The 17,544-nt window shown below is 35.4% G+C and overlaps 1 protein-coding gene across 1 annotated transcript in view; it reads left to right on the top strand.

The window, feature by feature from the left end:
• The window catches only part of COBLL1 (cordon-bleu WH2 repeat protein like 1), a 75,322-nt gene that overhangs the window by 35,061 nt on the left and 22,717 nt on the right, over positions 1–17,544 (top strand). The window contains exons 2-7 of the mRNA XM_065750437.1: positions 5,693–5,872; positions 11,723–11,924; positions 12,889–13,117; positions 14,487–14,519; positions 15,386–15,483; positions 15,607–15,840. Of these exons, the coding sequence (XP_065606509.1) occupies positions 5,693–5,872; positions 11,723–11,924; positions 12,889–13,117; positions 14,487–14,519; positions 15,386–15,483; positions 15,607–15,840 (976 nt within the window). The remainder of the gene's footprint in view (positions 1–5,692; positions 5,873–11,722; positions 11,925–12,888; positions 13,118–14,486; positions 14,520–15,385; positions 15,484–15,606; positions 15,841–17,544) is intronic.

Raw genomic sequence — 17,544 nt, forward strand, 5'->3', positions numbered from 1 at the left:
AATGGATATTATGCAATGTTTCCTCATGCTGATGAACAGGTATAAAGGGACTTGGACTTTCTCTGTCCTTTTCTAATAGCATAACAGGATAACAGAAACTCCTACGGTAGGAAGTATGGAAGAACTTTTTTTTGCTCTGAGTGAACAGATACCAACTATCAGAACAGAGGAAGAAAAATGTGTGGAAGGTAAATCCTTTGCTCACATGTAGGCTACTCTGTTGTGCTGGCGGTGCTAAGGGTGGAAAAAGAAATGGTCCTACTTGAGTGTTTTCATTTTGGTCTGTCACAAGATTTTGCAGGGTGGCTTAACAGCATCTCTGTAACTATTATAACAAGAGAAGCCACTTATTCATAAGTGTTCTACATGGAGTAGGTATATCAGTGCTATTGTTAGTATTCACATGAGGAACAATGTAGATGAAAATTGAGCTGAGTTTCAGTGAGGAAAATAAATCATCTGTAATTATACTGCGGATGAAAGTAGCATTACTGTTACTCCATCTTTCATGTATTTGGTTATGTAGTTATCAAGTTCTCAACTGGGAACTCATTTGCAAACCAATTTATGTCTTATGAAATACCTTTTTTTTTTTTTAAGAGGCTGTGAATGTATGCATTTTTAAATATATAGTTATGATTTTTATTTATTTTTGAGTCTCTTACTTTGGAAACTTTAGTCACTTGTTGGCCTGTAGCTAGCAGAATTGGACAATAATGCAGTGCCTGTCACTGAGCATTTTCCTTGCAAGCAGCATGTGATCTTGAGGATGTGCAGTGTTGATGCAGTGAAACCAGTTCCATCTCTGGGGATTATGAACAAACAGCAGGGATGTTGGTACTTTCTCTGCTTAGCATACATGACAAGTCTGTGAGTATTAAAGATAAGTATTGAACTGGGAATGCTTGTAGAGGAAATCTGTGGCTTACGTATTTAATCTGTCGATTGCCCAGAACGGATGCATCATTGTAAGGTGAAATACATTAAGGAGTACCTGAACTCTTGTCAACCATTCTTTTATTGAACAGATGATGTGCAAGATTTTGGCTATCTGCTCAGCTACATAGCAGTGGAGTGACATTATTGTAATAATTAATTGTAATAACTACTTTGAGTGAGAAGTCCAAGACAAGAAAAGATCTAGAAAATGTTTTGCTAAAGTGGCCTCTTTCCTCTCTGAAGTTAATCTCAGTGCTCTTCTGACTTTGAATGGGGGGAAAAAAGTTCTGGGTCTTTTTTTTTTTTTTTTTTATACATAATTTTATGAAGTTTGAAATAAAGTCTCTCAACTCTCCGTATAATTGTGTGTTCTTATTGGTCCCAGAGTAAACTTAATGTGTTTAACAAACTTAAATCCATCTGTTGTACATTAGAAAGCTTTTATTCCTCTAGATTTAATGAATTTATTCAGTACCTAAGAGCGGGCTCAATTGCAGTTGAGGTCCCTTATGTCTTTTCCTGTCTTAAGTGGTCACTATGGAAAACTTGAGAACTGGTCCTAATGAGGTTAGAGCCAAAATAATGTTGCTAAAAGGGCTATTTATCTGTCTTTGTGCAGTATCTTATGTAATTGTGCTCAAAACTGAAAGTTAAGTGCTGTAAACATTAATACTATTTGAAATCAGGAATTGAAGAGGTGGATTGCTTATGCAGTAGCCTTTGCTTGTGTACAAATCTAGCAGATAGATTTCCTCTTTTTCTCCAGTTTTTGGGGAAAGTGATCCTTATCAAGAGGAAGTGCTGGCAGTAACTAAAATATCCAGGTCACTGTTAGTTCAAGTATTTCTCATTATTCTAAAATACCTTCTGCTGATTACTGGTGCAAGATGCTTTTGCTAGTTACAAAATACACTGCTTGTTGATTTCTGATAGGATTTTTTTGAAACTTTATGTTGTTTTTTTTTTTCAAATATAAAATGAAATATATGTATTTCTATTTATTTATTGTATCCAGACTTTTATTTTAAAAGGAGCTTTCACATTGAAATCAATGATGCTTTTTTTTTTTTTTCCGCAAGCAGGAAACACGTTGATATACAGCAGCGAAAATTCATTTTGTTAATACTGGAATCTGAAGGGCTTAAAATGTTTATGGTGTCACATTTTATTTGAGCAGGTGTACTGCTTTTACTTAACAAAATGGAATCTATCTGTATTTTAGTTGAAAGAATTCTTGAACATCCCTCTAGCTGCCTTTCCTGGGGCTAGGAAGACTTACGAAAGAAAGTTGGTATTTTTTCTACTACATATTAAGCAGTTGATTAGATGGATGGCACTCATGTCACAGATTAGTGGGTGTCTGGAGTTGTTTATCCCATGGTAAAGTGGGGAAGCACTTCCCATGTGGTGAACTGGCAACTCCGATGTCTGTGCAGAGAAGTCAGGCAGCTGGGGGCCCATGGAAGCAGGGAGCGCCTACCTTGTGCAGGATATTGCAGCACAGTTTCTAGGGGACTTTTAATTAAGTTTTGTCCTTAATTGGTTTAAATTTCTATTTTAACTCACTTTTGTATGCTGCAGCTAAATCAACAGTGTATCAATTCTTTACACAGCTCTCTTGTAGTTCTGTAGTAGTCAATAAAAGGTTGTTCTAACTTCTGATGTTTACTCTGCAAATTAGATTACAATGGGTCTGCTTAGCTTCCAGCACATCTGGAAGCCATCTGAACATGAAAGTTGCTGAGTAGGGCCATATATGGAGCATTTTTTCCTGACATCTAAATGTTTATTTTTATATGATTAGTATTTATTCCTCTTTGTTATAGTTGCATTTTGTCTCATTTAAAATTCATAGTAGAAGCCGCCTTAACCATTCTCTCCCTTCAGCAAAATCATTAAAAATGCTAGCATCTTTCTGGTAGGGATGAAGAGATGAGAGAAAACCAGGCTTTTGCTTGATTGATTTTTTTAATAATGGAAAAGAGTTTGAAATTATGCCACCAACTTTTGAGTTGTTTGGATAATGCTGTTTTTGTGATTTCTGGTGTTTGGTGATTTCTGGTGTCAGCTAGAAGTTGCCACAGGTGCTTTCTCCGCACCCGCAGCAACTTCTAGCTGACTACACTGTGCAAAAGAGGAGGGGAGGGCTTGCAGGTTAAAAGTACTGCTGCAAGTGGATTCCCACCACCCTGTTACCTACAGGTGCAATAACGCTAATGTTAGTTGTTCGCACTGCTCAGTAGTAATTCTGGGACCATGGGTATCCAGGTCTCCAAAACAAAGACACAAAAGCCTTCTAAGGCCAGATGCAGCATTTCTGGGGGGAGAACAAGAAATGAGACAATAGGTAACAACTGAAGAAAACCATGTGACATGTGGAAACAGAAAATGAGAGTACAAGTATACCTGCTGGTTAATAAGAAGCTGTCAAAAAGTCAGTATGACTTCTAAGAATGTAGATTTGGAGGTTTCTCCTCCTTTGAATGGATTGGGAAATGCAAACATGGCTAGCCAGAAAAAATCCATGAATATCTATTAGAGATAAATGGGGTTTGCTGTTCTTCATTGGGGTAAATGGAGAGTCGGTCTCACTATGCTGCTTAATCCAACATCACGTGCTTGTTTTCTTTATGAATTTGTGTCCCATCATCTGTCTATCTATGCACACCAGTTTTGTCTACTTTTTTCCCCGTTGTAGCTCTCTGCAGTGTAAGCTGAACACTATAAATAAGGCCACTAATGCAGACAGCACATTTATTGATGAGTTCGTTTAAGGTTGAGCATAATCTGTAGCAATGAGTTCCAGCAATGAAATAGCATTTGTCTGCTTAATGGGAAATAGAGTTTACTAGCATTTGTGAACTTTAGTGTGTAGTCTTCAAGGATTAAATTCTGAGTTCATCTGTAATAAGTAACCTGAAGTTACCTAAAGATGTTGAAGATGAGCGTGGAAGGGAAGAGGCAGTATTGCTTTGCTTTGGGCATGGATTTCTTTTTGTTTGTTTTCTTTTAAAGTAACACGTTACAAGGGATTTTTGTTTCTTATTTTTTTAGGAGTTGTAATTACATTGTTTTTGGCAGTTAGATGAAAGCTAAGCTCATACAGAACAAACAAACAAAGAGGAGGAATAAAAAAGCAGCTTGATTCATAACGTGCTGCTGCAGAATCCGAAGCTAAATGTGCAGCTAACACCGTGTGACACAGATCATATGTGTAGGGAGGTGTGCACCAAAGCTAATTTGAAATATGAGCAGACAGGAGGCACAAATGTTGATGATGAACATTCATTGGGTGTATTTAGACATTTGGGAGTCCTGATGAGCTGGGAGAGGCTGTGAATAGTTACTTATTCAGCACAGTTCTGAAGTTCAAAACTCCAAGTACTTTCAGAAACAGCTCAGTCATGTGAACCCTCGTTACACAGTCATCTTTTGCAATGTTGTTCTGGACCTTGTTTGTTCTTCACTGTAAGTGACTTTAAACTTTATTTTGCTAAAAAAGTGTATTTCTAATTGTTGTATGCTATGTGTTTTATGTTACTTATATAGGATAAGTCCAGAAGTTAATGGTCTGTTTGTTTGTTTTGTTTTGCTTTTATTTTAAAGTAAATAAACTTTGGTACAACACTAGGACCTAAATAGCAAGCATATTTTTGGAACCTTGTTGAATAGCGTGCTTAGATATGCGTTTGTATTTTAGCTTTTAGTGAGGGTGGCGTCCTTCTAGTTTTCTTTTTGTTTGTTTGTTTAATGAATAAATTCTCTTGATGTAATGCTGGACTTTTTTCTTCTAATGATAAAATTCTTAATCATAGTATCTTTCCCTTGTGGAAAAAAACTTTCCATATTGGTGAAATGTAAAATGATTTAAGTAAAAGAGGACGTTATACTATGTGTTGTAGGAAATAAGCCCTGTGTTCAGAATTTGCCATAGCATAAACAGATTGAGATGTAGAAGTGTTCCTTTTGGACCATTTTAGATTATTTTTTTAAGGTTTGCAAATGTTCTTGTGTGTATATGTGAGAAATAAGACAGGGAAGGAAAGCGAGAAAGTAAAAATAAAAAATCAACAGATGCAATGACAAAGCATTAAAGCATTCTGTGACTGAAACATCGGGAAAGATCAATAATACTGTTATTTTATTAGTATACAGAACCAAATAGACTAGAGTTAGAATATATTTAAGGGTTTGTAATAATCAAAAAATTGGAGAGGAAAAGTATGATTTTTACTATGCCTGTCTATCCAATAGACTAAACATATGGTGCAGTTTGGCTATGTACAGTGCAGTACAGTATGTCTGCTTATACTGATCCAGTAAGTCTGTTTGGAAAGCACTCACATGTGAGAGCATCACTTTTTATACCCCAAAAGGAGAAGAAAAGTAGTTCATTTATTATTATTATTATTATTAATAATAATAATAATAATAGTATTATTAATGTATATTGAAAATAAAACAAAAAACTTTTAGTTTAGGACTCGCATTATCAGGTGTTTGTATTTAAATTTACCGTACCAAAAACAAATAGATCTTTATTTCATAAGATAGATATTTTAGTTTGTTTGATATTAATCTTCTGTCACCACAGTCCATAAGTGTAAACTGTTCACATATCCTTTCCTTGAACATATTGATTAAATGCCATGAATGCAAAGAATTAATTGTGATTCATGCCTGTCTCAAGACTTGTTAGTTTGCAGGTCTGGAATCAAATATTTGACTATTAATTTTTATCCATTTATTTCAGAAGAAAAGCTAAAGCACCTCCTCCTCCATCTGAAACCAAAACGGTTGCTGACTGTCCAATTGATGACACAGAATCAGCCAACATCATCATGGAACAGAAGGAGAATGTAATTGATAAAGACATTGAACTATCAGTGGTCCTGCCAGGAGATGTGATCAAATACACTACAGTTAATGGGAGGTATGTCACATGGAATGACATTTCTGTTTAATTTTCCTTTGCTATTGAAGTTTACTTCAACCTTTATCCTGTAACCTGTTTTTCTTTTTTTCCTTTGCTATTGAAGTTTACTTCAACCTTTAACCTGTATGCTGCAGCATACAATTATCCAGACTTAACTAATTCTGTAAAATACACAAGTTTTATAAGCCTGAATGTTTTTGAGTAGATTTGGAAACATATACTATACCTACCTTTTAGAAAGAATGTTTTTTGTGAAGCAGAAAGTCTGTATGGTACCTGTAAGGATGCATAGCCACATCTGTAGGTATTTCTTGTTACTGTAGATCTCTAGAAAAATACTGGTTTGTGTGGTACACTGAATTTTCAGATATGATTTTTCTCTGTTAGACATTCCTGCTTCCTACTAAGCTGCAAAGTCTTGTGTTCAGCTCTTCTACTTATTGCTTACCAGGAGTCCTAAAAATCATCATTTCATACAAAATCTATAATGCTTCAAAGAAATCCTCTAGTTACAGCTTCGGGAAACTTTTTTTTTTTTAATAAATCAAGTAAGTTTTGCTAAATCTAGTATTAATTTGGAATAAATACTTCTGTCTATTAATGGATTAAATGGGGTTGTCCATGTAACTCTCAAGTCACTTTTAGATCAGAAACTGACTGGTGAGATGAAATCGTAAATTCTGGAATTTAAACCATTGAGACTGTTAACATTCTATTCTTGCTGAAAAAATACCGTGGATCACAGTGATTGGAATGGCAGCCTATGCTGAGTAACATAAACACAAAGTTACACCTACCTCACCTTATAATGAGAGACAGTGGCTGCTGTGGCTCAAATTTTTTGCATGCTTTGTCATTTGCTGGAGTTGATGAAGTCGTTTTGTAGACATTGAGTGTCAGAGCTGCAATTGATGAACTCTTATGGATTATTATCATTTTTTCTCCAGACTCCATCTGATTTTTCAGGATAAATTAATTCCTATGTTATATGTCTTAAAAACAGATATTCTTAAATATTTGGTTACTACTGCGATACTTTAGTGTCCTTGCTAGCAAGTTTACAACAAGGAATATTTGTCTATAAATATTGTGCCTTCCTCTATTTTCTGACTTTCTTAAAGATGAGATTCCAAATGCACGCTGTCAAGCAGTTCTCCCCATGCTTTTCACTCCTTCTATCCATGCTTGTGAGTATCAACGTGTGCAGCGTGTTGCATTCTGCAGAACAAAGTGCTGGAAGGGAACATTGCTTATATCTTCACTCAGTCAGATTCCATTGCATATTATTACTATTTAAGAAAGGACTCGTAGGCTTATTGAGAAGTACACACGTTTCCCAGTCAATTTTAATATCCCATGGTTAATATACATATTTTTTCAACTGTGAGATTTTGTGTCCATTTCTTAAATGGTACTCTGACAAATAACCTGTATTTGCACTCCTGGGCTCATTCAGAATGAAGGGGAATACTGTGCATGAAGCGTTTCACTTCACTGTGAAGCACATTTCAAAGCATCTTTTCTTCTAGCTTTGCTTCATCTAGACGATTGTTTTGTGGCCAGATAAGCAAGACACCACTGAAAATGACATAAATACATAATCTGCTGAGTTGTCTTACTTGTTCGTAACCAGAGATGGACAATTTTAAAGCTTTAGAGGTGGAAATACCTTTTTATATCTCATATCTGGGGGCAAAGATAAATGGGGATCTGTACAACAATGTGCTGCAAGAAACATCTCCACAGTTCTCAGATGAAGTTGGGTGGTTTTTCCCATCTTTGGAATAGTGGATAGCAGGAACAAGATGCTGTGTACGTAGATATCCTTCGTGAGTGGTATGCAGTGGCTGATCAAAATGGATCTGATGTATCTAAATTGATGTAAGAGAGGAAGATTGCAAGAGAGTGTAGTTTTGGATCCTTGAGTTGTTTTATGGATAACTAAAGCAAAGAACTGAGAGACTGAGGAAAGAAAGGACTGAACTAATCACTCATTGCTCACTCTGAAACTTCTGGCATAGGGTTTGCTGTGTGGATTCTTTTACTTAAGCCTAGACACCAGTCTGTATTTTGTAGTTGTTGCTGATAGTGATTCAGTTCATCTATTCAAAATTGAAGTATTTCTCATGGTGTTCTGATCAAACATTTATTTATTTTCAAGTCAAGAAGCAGTGACTATTGGAGATGGTACGTGCTTCTGAGAAAGTAGTTAACAAAGCTATTATATATATATATATATTTTCGATTATTTGTAATTAAAAAGTTTTTCTGTGTGAAGTTTTTGAATCTTCTCATTAGTTCTAAATACAGCACAGGATTCAAGAGTTGTTTGCAGCCAAAGAAGAAAATGAAAACTAACTTCACGAATTTCATTCTTTAGTGATTTGATTGTTTTGTTTTCCCCCAAAGAAGAAATGTGGTTTGAGAAAGATTTTTTCTAAATGGAATAATTAGTTTCAATTGTATATGCTAGTAAACTAACTTACAGTTAATTTTTTTGGACTTTGTCATTCGAATTATTTTCCTGGGTTGTGTTTATGGCTTTTATTTCAGACACATTTTGGATAGACCTTAGCTTGGCTGAATTTGTTTCTTTACAGCATTTTGAGTTTCTATCTGATCCGTTCTTGAGCAGTTTCAGTCATTAGGGTTTGCTTAGTGAACTGTTGGTTTACTCTGTGTGGTGAATAGCAAGCTTTGTGGGGTTGCCCTACTTTCCAAAATCTATTGTACTTACATTTGTTAGTAAAATGTTCTGGAGGGTTTGGTGTTTTTTCTTGTTCTCCATCAAAACAAATGCCTTTTTCTTTTTAGAGAATAGCATTAACAAAGACTTTATCCAGGTTGCTCCAGACTGAAATAATCAGAGATTTGTAGGAAGCCAAATTGCTTGTGTGTAGGTTTATTTTATGTATGTTTTTATTTATTTTTTTGTTAATCTTCCAGCCCCACCTAGTAATATTTTTGGTGGCTGTTAATGGAGTTTTGTCTATTTGGTGGTGTTTCTCATTATTCTCACGATGGAAAAACCTTGCCTCTAAAACATGATTAGGTAGGAATATATTATTTAAAAAAAAGTAGCAAGCAGGATGTAGAAAATTGATGCATATTTTCTTTAAACACTTGATCCAGTGTATGGGAACTGCCGAATCATGGCCTGAACCACTGATTGGTCACCTGAGGTGAGCACTGAGTCAGCCATGGGCGCACAGGTGGAGGTGATATACCTGTGTGATTGGAAGGGGTGGAGCCTGGCTCCACCTCTCCCAAACCCCATTTAAGGGTTGACCACCACCAGGAAAGGATCTCTTCTTGGAGATCCCTCCTACGTGGAGTCCCCTGCGAGCCTTGGCATCCTGAAGGTGAGCCATCTTCTCTTTTGTACTATTTGTATACTGTCTATATAGAACTACTCAAAATATACCATCATCTATACTATTTCTTTATGAAGTACCGTCCTTGGGAGTTATTTACCCCGCAATCCAATATTTAAAGTGATTTCTCTAATTGTTGGTTTTGAACTTAACATGCTATAAACATAATACAGTTTAATGCACTCTAGATGGAAGCTCATCATAAATGAGATAACTATTAGCCACTTCTTGCTGTCATTTATTCATGTGGGAAGAACCAGAGGAAAATAGATAAGGAATAGAGGAGTGCAGGAGTACTCCTGATGAGGGATTTCTAGAAAAGTAAGTAATGTAATGAGTTTAAAGTAATTGCAAATAAAAATGTTACTGAAGTTAGATGAATAAATGCCAGCAGATATTATACTCTAAAACAGCTGCTAGGCACCTCTTAGTTTTACTCATTCTGAAAGCTGTTAAATTTACTGTATTACATGTATTTCTGAACCTCCATTCTTGGAAGGCTTTAGCAAACTTAATTTTAGGTGTTTTGTAGAATGTGATTACAAAAAGTACAAATTTTTTGTATAATTCTAAGGAAATCTAAAGCAGCTGTAGGTAGAATCTTGGCCTCCAACAGGGTGGGGGGACTTAGTCTGACATCCTTCAGTCACACAAGTTGTTTTTGGAAGTACCAACGGAAAGCAAATTTACTGTGTAACATTGCTTTTATGTACTAATTTGCAAGTACCTGCCTGTTGTTTGTGAGCAGCTGTGTTTCTCAGTTATTGGTCTACTACTATTTGTGACCAGTTTAGGTGAGGGTTTGCCCCCTTCAACATGGTGCATTTCCACAGAAGGGCTTTCTGTAACCTCTGCCTGTGAATTTCTAGCCTGCTGTTCTTCAGAATTCTTATGTTGCTTCTGCAGCTGAGGACCAGAGTAAGGGTGCAAGTTGGTGTGTAAAAAAAAAAAAAAAAAAAAAAAAAAAAAAAAAAAGCCAGAAGTAAAGGTAATGGGTAACTTCTTGGATAGAGAGAAGAAACTGGAAGGAGTACTATGTGCACCAGGGAGTCCAGGCTGCTAGAAATTAGAATACAGTCTGCTTAAGGGATGTACAGCCTGTCTTTTAAGGACAGGTGAAAATAGGAATTAGATTCTGGGCTTTATTAATGGGGAAGAAATAGTATGACAATAATTTCTAAGCTTCAACTATTCTTAATTCTTTCTACAAATTGTATAGAAAGTCTGTTAAAATTCATACTTAATGTACAAATATATTCTTGATCTTTATGTCATCTAGGATTCTGCTTAGCTTGATGATTCTTTGAAGATATCTATTCCAACATTTTGTTATGCTACCAGAAGACTTCATCTGTTATAAGATTACATCTAGAATTTTGAGAAAGCCATACTGTCCAAGTTTTGCATTAATTTTCACTTAGACACTTCAGTACTCTTTCCAACATATCATTTGATTGCTTCAAACTTCTATATTATTTTCATAACATCCTTGTGCGACAAAGTAGGTGGTATATTTCCATGTTTGTAGTTGTAATTGAGAGATGTGGAGGATGCCTACATGAAATTCTTAAAAATGATTATCCAGTTCCAAAATTTAGGACTTTTGTGCTCCAGTGACCCAATAATTCTATAACTGTATTTAATTCCTATAACATGTGAAGATATCGTATTCTTCTTATCTTCAGCACATTTAACTTTTCTTTTATACTTCTGTTTAAAATACAACTTTAATAAATTCGTTCCAGTAGCAAGTAGGAATTTTCAGCCTATCTTAATATGCTGCTTTGTGCTTTTATTTTACTGTTCTCTAAGAGCAAAGGGCATACTGATAGTGGTATTTAAAATGTGCTTTGACATGGTTCACTGTGGAAAGGACATCTGTTGCATCATGCAGGTTTTATCAAGAAATGGATTTACCTTCTGTGCTGTGATTTAGCTTCTTCCTCTTCTTCTGTATTTAATGCATGGCTCTTGTTTTGCAAACTCCAAATCCTTAAAAGGTGACTTCCTCAAGCTTTGTTTCACCTGCTTCTTCCATGTGGCTTGTGTTCAGAATTTCTGTAAATTTATGCCTCTTGTAACTTCCAAATAGCTATCAAAATTTTAAGCTTTGGAAGAGAACTTCTTTACTGAATAGAAGGGCATTCATCACAACTACTGTACTTCTCACTAAAGGTCAAATGAGGTGGCTAATCCACATCTCCATGCTGGTCTCAGGAAAGCATCTCTTCACATAAACAGAAATGCCCCCCTTTGCTCTAGCACTTGCTATACTTCTGAATAAACTGCTTTATTTTGGTGATTTTTTTTAAATCATTTTTGTTTTTAATTTTGTTTTTGTAATTGAAGATACACAAAATTGGTGCCCAACAGTAATTATTTAGTAATGGAAGGGTAAATAATTAGCATCATGCTTTGTTTCATTGCCTGCTTAATTGTCATCTGTTGTGATGGTTTCATCTGCATTTTACAGGAAGCCCATGATGGATTTGCTGATCTTTCTCTGTGCGCAGTATCATTTAAATCCCTCAAGTTATACTATAGAGTTGGTATCAGCAGAAAACAGCCAGATTAAATTCAAACCTAATACACCAGTGGGAATGCTCGAAGTGGAAAAGGTGATTGTAAAGCCAAAACAAATGGATAAGAAGAAACCTGCTCCAGTGATACCAGAGGTGAGGACTAAAATTAGTGTTCTGAGAAACTAGAATTATTATTGTGTACTGTATTCAACAAACTAAGCTGATAGCTCAGCCTCTGCTCAGCTTTTCCTGTTATTTCTCATCCTCTGCTATGCACCCCTGTGAAAAGCATGTCAGTGCATTATAGATGACCTCTTCTTAGAGTAAAAATGTACCTTAATTTGTTGTCAAGCATTTTTTTTGCTGACAAAAGAGATGTTACAATATTGAGATCCTATGCCTTAGTGTCTATTTGAACATTTTCAAAGATGAAGTGTGGCTGAATACGGCCTTCTGCAAATTGTAAATCAAAAACTTGTAACATTTGTCATGCTGTGTGTGACATATGTGGATGAAAAAACAAATACAGTACCTGTACAGCCTTCTGAATACATGTTCATTTTCCTTTGTTACGTACTACAGGTTTTTAATAGTTATGCTTGTTTGTTTATTTATAATATACCCTCAAGAAATCAGGGGTTTTTAGAAGTACTAAAGCAATTTCTGGGAGTTGCCTGAAACTCTGTCCTTCTCTGACAGTATGGAAGTATACTGTGGTTTTTTTGTTGCTTTTTTTGTAGGTTTTCTATTTTTGTTTTAATCTGTCTAAAGCACAAGGTCACCTGCCCTTTTTACTTTGGTCATGTGCACACATTCTGTGCGCATACTTATTGCTCATTCTACTGTCTTCTCTAGCTACCTAATGTAACCTGGTATGGCATCCTAGTCCAGGTGTGTACTCTGCTGGACAGACAAATGACAGATACTGAAGGAGCAGACTATTTCCTTGGGTAAAAAGGAATTACAAATGATTTATTAGTTTCTCTTTTACTGTTACTGAATATATAACATTGAATCTAGACCTAATGGGAATTCCTGTGATTAGTGTAAGACTATTAGAAAAATGCTGGTTGCTTCAGAATTTGTGCAGAATGTTTATTGGAACTCTTCTCTTTAGCAAACAGTGAGGGTAGTGATAAACTACAAGAAGACACAGAAGACAGTAGTAAGAGTTAGTCCACATTCACCTCTTCAGGAACTCATACCAATTATCTGCAGTAAGTGTGAATTTGATCCTTCACACACTGTGCTACTGAAAAATTACCAGTCTCAAGAAGCCCTTGATGTGACAAAATCTCTTAATGATCTTGGACTAAGAGAATTATATGCCATGGATATCAGTCGAGGTAAGAAAACTTAAGATATCTTTGGTAAATTGGTATTATGGAAAGATAATTATGTATTGTATTAATAACATGTACTTTTTGCTTCAGTGTGAGTTTGGTTTTGTTTGTTTTGTTAAAGAAAAAAAAACTCATGAAGAAATTAATGAAACACATACCGAATTGTGAGAAAATGATCCACCCACAAAATTTGAAACAGGAGCAAGTGCACCGTTACTTATCCCAAGGAACTAGCAAAGGTGGCCAAATACAAAGCATCCTTTAAAAAGAATCCCTTTCTTTCCTATGCCTTTTCTCAAGAACTACCAACGATGCTTTATTCCCTTTAGCTAATAGAGAATGTGTAGGATTGTGGTGAGCTGAGAACACAAACATAATAGAAATGTAGTTTTGTTCTAAATTTTTGAAATATTTGAATACTGTGATAATGCTTTTTAGTGTAATATTTGAGTATTGTTTGGTAATTTCACATAGATCATGAAGGATCAATAGTTATCCTTTTAATCATGGTCCAACAGGGGCAGTATTAACTAACTTGCCTACATTTGTGTGCACGTTCTGTTCCTGGTTTTAACTATAGCTGTAAGTCTGTCTTTATTGAACTATGCTTAAAAATTACTTCCTAAAGCCAGTTGTCTTGAACAGCAGGAAAATGTCAGATTTGGAAAATATGACCCTTTTCTATGGAGAAAACCATAAAATATTTTTTTTGTCACAATAAAAAAAACCAAAACACCTGTTTCCTAAACATGTTATTTGGACTCTGTGTACCCATAGTGAATTGTCTTCTTTGCCATCTCACTACCACTTTATTCTACAGACTGGCAGAACTGCCTTTGATGCAGCATGAACTATGCATCATTTGAATAAAGTAACAGCCAAAAATCTTTAGGAGAGGATTCAAGTGAATACACGCTTCCCACAAGGCAGTGACCCTCTATGAAGTGCAGATATACTGCAACTCATTCAATACAAAATAGTTTAGCATTTCCATTTTGCTAACAACTTAAAAGCTCTCGATTTTCAGCTTTTTTTCATGAAAGTAGATGATGGTGTACCTTTATACAATTTAAATCGTATTTTACTCAGACTATATTTTCGTTATGTTCTTTTTTTGTTTTCCAAATTGTGGGCAATTTAAAACTTACAGTGCAACCTATTTTATGTACTAGTTTTCCTCTTCAGTCTGCACTGTATATCTTTTGCCTCACTCTTAAATTGTATATTGCATTGGGTGATAAAATATGCATTCTTTTACTTCAGTTGTCTTTCCTAACAACTAAGATTCAGCTTGATTTTCTGTGTTTGTAACTTATAGCTGCATTCTTGGTTCAACTTGACATTTTCTGTCTTTTTTTTGTCTTTCTTATAGCCACTTCACCAGTTGACTTGCCATCTCTGAAAGGTAGGCCTTACTGAAATAAGCTGCAAAACTGTAGAACTTACATGACTTTATTATTCTCTCCTGTAAAAACATCTGCTGAACTGTGACTTCAGCTGTTATTTCTGACCTATCATAAACGTGTACTAAAAAAAAAGTACAAATGTATATACTCAACTATGTATAAAGGATTTTTGTTTGTTTTTACATGCATAGATTGTTTGAAAATTTATACTTGTGCTTATATTCATCCTAGCACATCCTAACCGCAGTGGTCCTGTGGTATTGCTACTGCCTTCTCTTGGTTACTGCATTTGCATTCAATGGGATTTCCTTACGAAAATAAAATCTAGTAAAAATTATAGAGCGACAGCCTTTAAATTTACAGGTCTGTGTGAATAAAGGCATGTAAAGCAGGATACATTGTGCAAGACTTGGTTATTTATCACCATTACTGCCATGCCAGTTACATGCACGCACCTATCTGGTCTTTCAGTGATTATACCATGTGGAGGCCTGTACCTGGCCTGCCCTACTTTCACACTGTGCTATGTGTTTAAGCTGCTAGAAAATAGGGAGGCTGATGCTCTTTTCCCTCCTGTAGCTTTTCTTATGAACTGTAGCATTTGACAAGTGGGATGGGCTGGAGTAAGTGCTGGAGATATTAATAGCAGTTGAAGCTCATCTATTCTGAGCACTGAGGAAGAGGGGAAGAACACTGATGGTAGGAAACCTGTTCATTTTACATCTTTTAGAAAAACTATTAACAACTATTTGAAATGAGCTTTTATATTCTTCCAGAAGGCTTATGACAGACATTGAAATAGTAAGAATGCAGAAGAAATAACTGTGCATTAAATAACATCTAGAATTCTTGTCTCCTGTTTTAGACTCCTACCGTGCATCTGAAAACTCAGATGTTCTAAAAGAGAAAGAAAACAAAGGGTTTTTCAGCTTTTTTCAACGAAGCAAGAAAAAAAGAGAACAAGTAAGATAACTGTATAAGCAGAAATTTATAAACATATTCATATTGAGCTATCAACACTATTGAATGTTTTTCAGAAAGTTTAAGTAACGTATACATTTTTTTTTCTTTCACCCAAATCCCCAGACTGCCAGTGCCCCAGCAACTCCATTAATGAGCAAGCCAAGGCCAACATTTACCATGAGATCTAGTACTGTCAGCAAGCAGTATGATTCAAACACTTTGCCATCTGAAATGCCGAAGAAACGGAGAGCTCCTCTACCACCTATGCCAAATTCTCAGAGTGCCCCCCAGGAACTTGCAGAAGTCAGGACAGACCCTGATATTGTGAAATCTAACAGCCTTGATAGGAATCAACAGGTTAGTTGCATTAGTTTCCCTTCTCCTAAACCAAGAAGTTTCAAGCTGATAACATTGATAATCCTGTTATATATCTGCTGATGCTTGAAATTGACGGGAAATAAAGCTGTTGCTTTATTTCTTGCTTTTGAAAATAACTACAGAAATTGGAAGATGCATTTCTGCTCATCTTTGTACTGTATATCCAAAGTAGCTGATCTATTTTGAAAAAGCAACGCACTTTTTTTATATAAGCTGTGATGACCTTCCTGCTCTTCTGGATGAATTATTAGTCTTTTTTTTTCTTTGTTTGTTTTTGAAGTTTACACATATTTAAATTTTTGTTTACATTGTCTCATTTTAGCATGTCTTGTAATGGAATTCTTTTCTTGTCATTTTACTGTTTCATTTATATAAGATAGAGTAGTTTGTTCATTATGCTACCTTGAAAAAGGTGTAAATCTTGGGAAGGAATCTTAAGAATGTTGTGCTTCCAGCAAGTTAAAGTTTTATTTTAGTGAAATGGGGGGTATATTTAATTGAAGCTATGGTGTGCTGGGTGTGTATTCAGTTACCTGTATACCCATTGCACTGCAGAAATTCAGACAACAGAATCTGGGGAAAAAATGAGGCAATTAAAGCTCAAGTCTAAAACTATCATTTTAAATTGAGAATTGCCTTTTGTTCCCCCTTTTTTCTTTTTTTCTTTAAAATCAGAATCAAAGATGGTCTTCTGTAAATGAAGTTTATTGCACGCTAGAGTTATAAATTCTTTCACTAAATGAAATGCAAGTCTGAGGTATTTAATATTTGTTAGACTTGGAGAAAAAAGAAATTCTAAGCTGTGACTTTATATGTTGATTTGCTCATTCACTGATGCAAAGGACCACAAGAGAGCACTGTTTAACATAAGTTCTTGTGCGTTGTATCTTGCTGAAAGTTTTATAATTATAAAAGACAACTTGTTTCTTTTTGTATTCTAATAAAAGGAACTTTGGAGGGGAAAAAAAGCTTTTCTTTTTTTCTTTTTTTTACCTCATTGTGTTTGTCTTCTAATAGAATTCAATTTTTTGGAAAATAATTTATATTAGTGTCAACATGCTTTTAATGATTAATATCCTCTTATGTCTAACAGTAAAGTATGACTGCTGGGTTGGAATCTGTCACTCAACAAAATAACTTAGATTTATTATTTCATACTGACATTTTTTATTAATCTAAAGTAATTGGCAGAAGTTGAATAACTCATAAAGAAGATTTCTTTGAAATGACTCCTCTTTAATTCTAATTTGATTGTGTTTTTATGTGGTACTGGAAAGCTCAGGACCTAAGTGTGTGTGAAGATTTGCTGTGTATTTTGAATTTTATTCATTCATGTAAAATATCTCATCTTTTTCCTATCCATAAGGGCTGCTCCTAGAGTAATGCCTTCTTTTTTCACTATGCTGACCCACAACCTCAGAAGCATATGTTGGTAGCATAGCGGTAGAGCTTGAATCTTCCAGTATTCTGTAACATTCTGTGGCTGGGCAACAAATGGCAGCAGAGGGGCAGTTTGTCAAAGTGGCATCTGATATGGAAGTGCATATGAAGCACATGTCATTCAGTTCTTCCATGAGGGAAAAAAATTGCAACCAGTGGCATTCATTGGCTCTTGCTGTACATATATCTAGACCAAAGAGCAAATGTGAGTGCAGTGAAGTGATGGGTGGTACATTTCAGCAG

The sequence above is a fragment of the Cyrtonyx montezumae genome, unplaced genomic scaffold, assembly GCF_038088225.1.
Source record: "Cyrtonyx montezumae isolate F1298 unplaced genomic scaffold, pur_monq_1.0 scaffold_7, whole genome shotgun sequence".
In the NCBI taxonomy this organism is placed as follows: domain Eukaryota; kingdom Metazoa; phylum Chordata; class Aves; order Galliformes; family Odontophoridae; genus Cyrtonyx; species Cyrtonyx montezumae.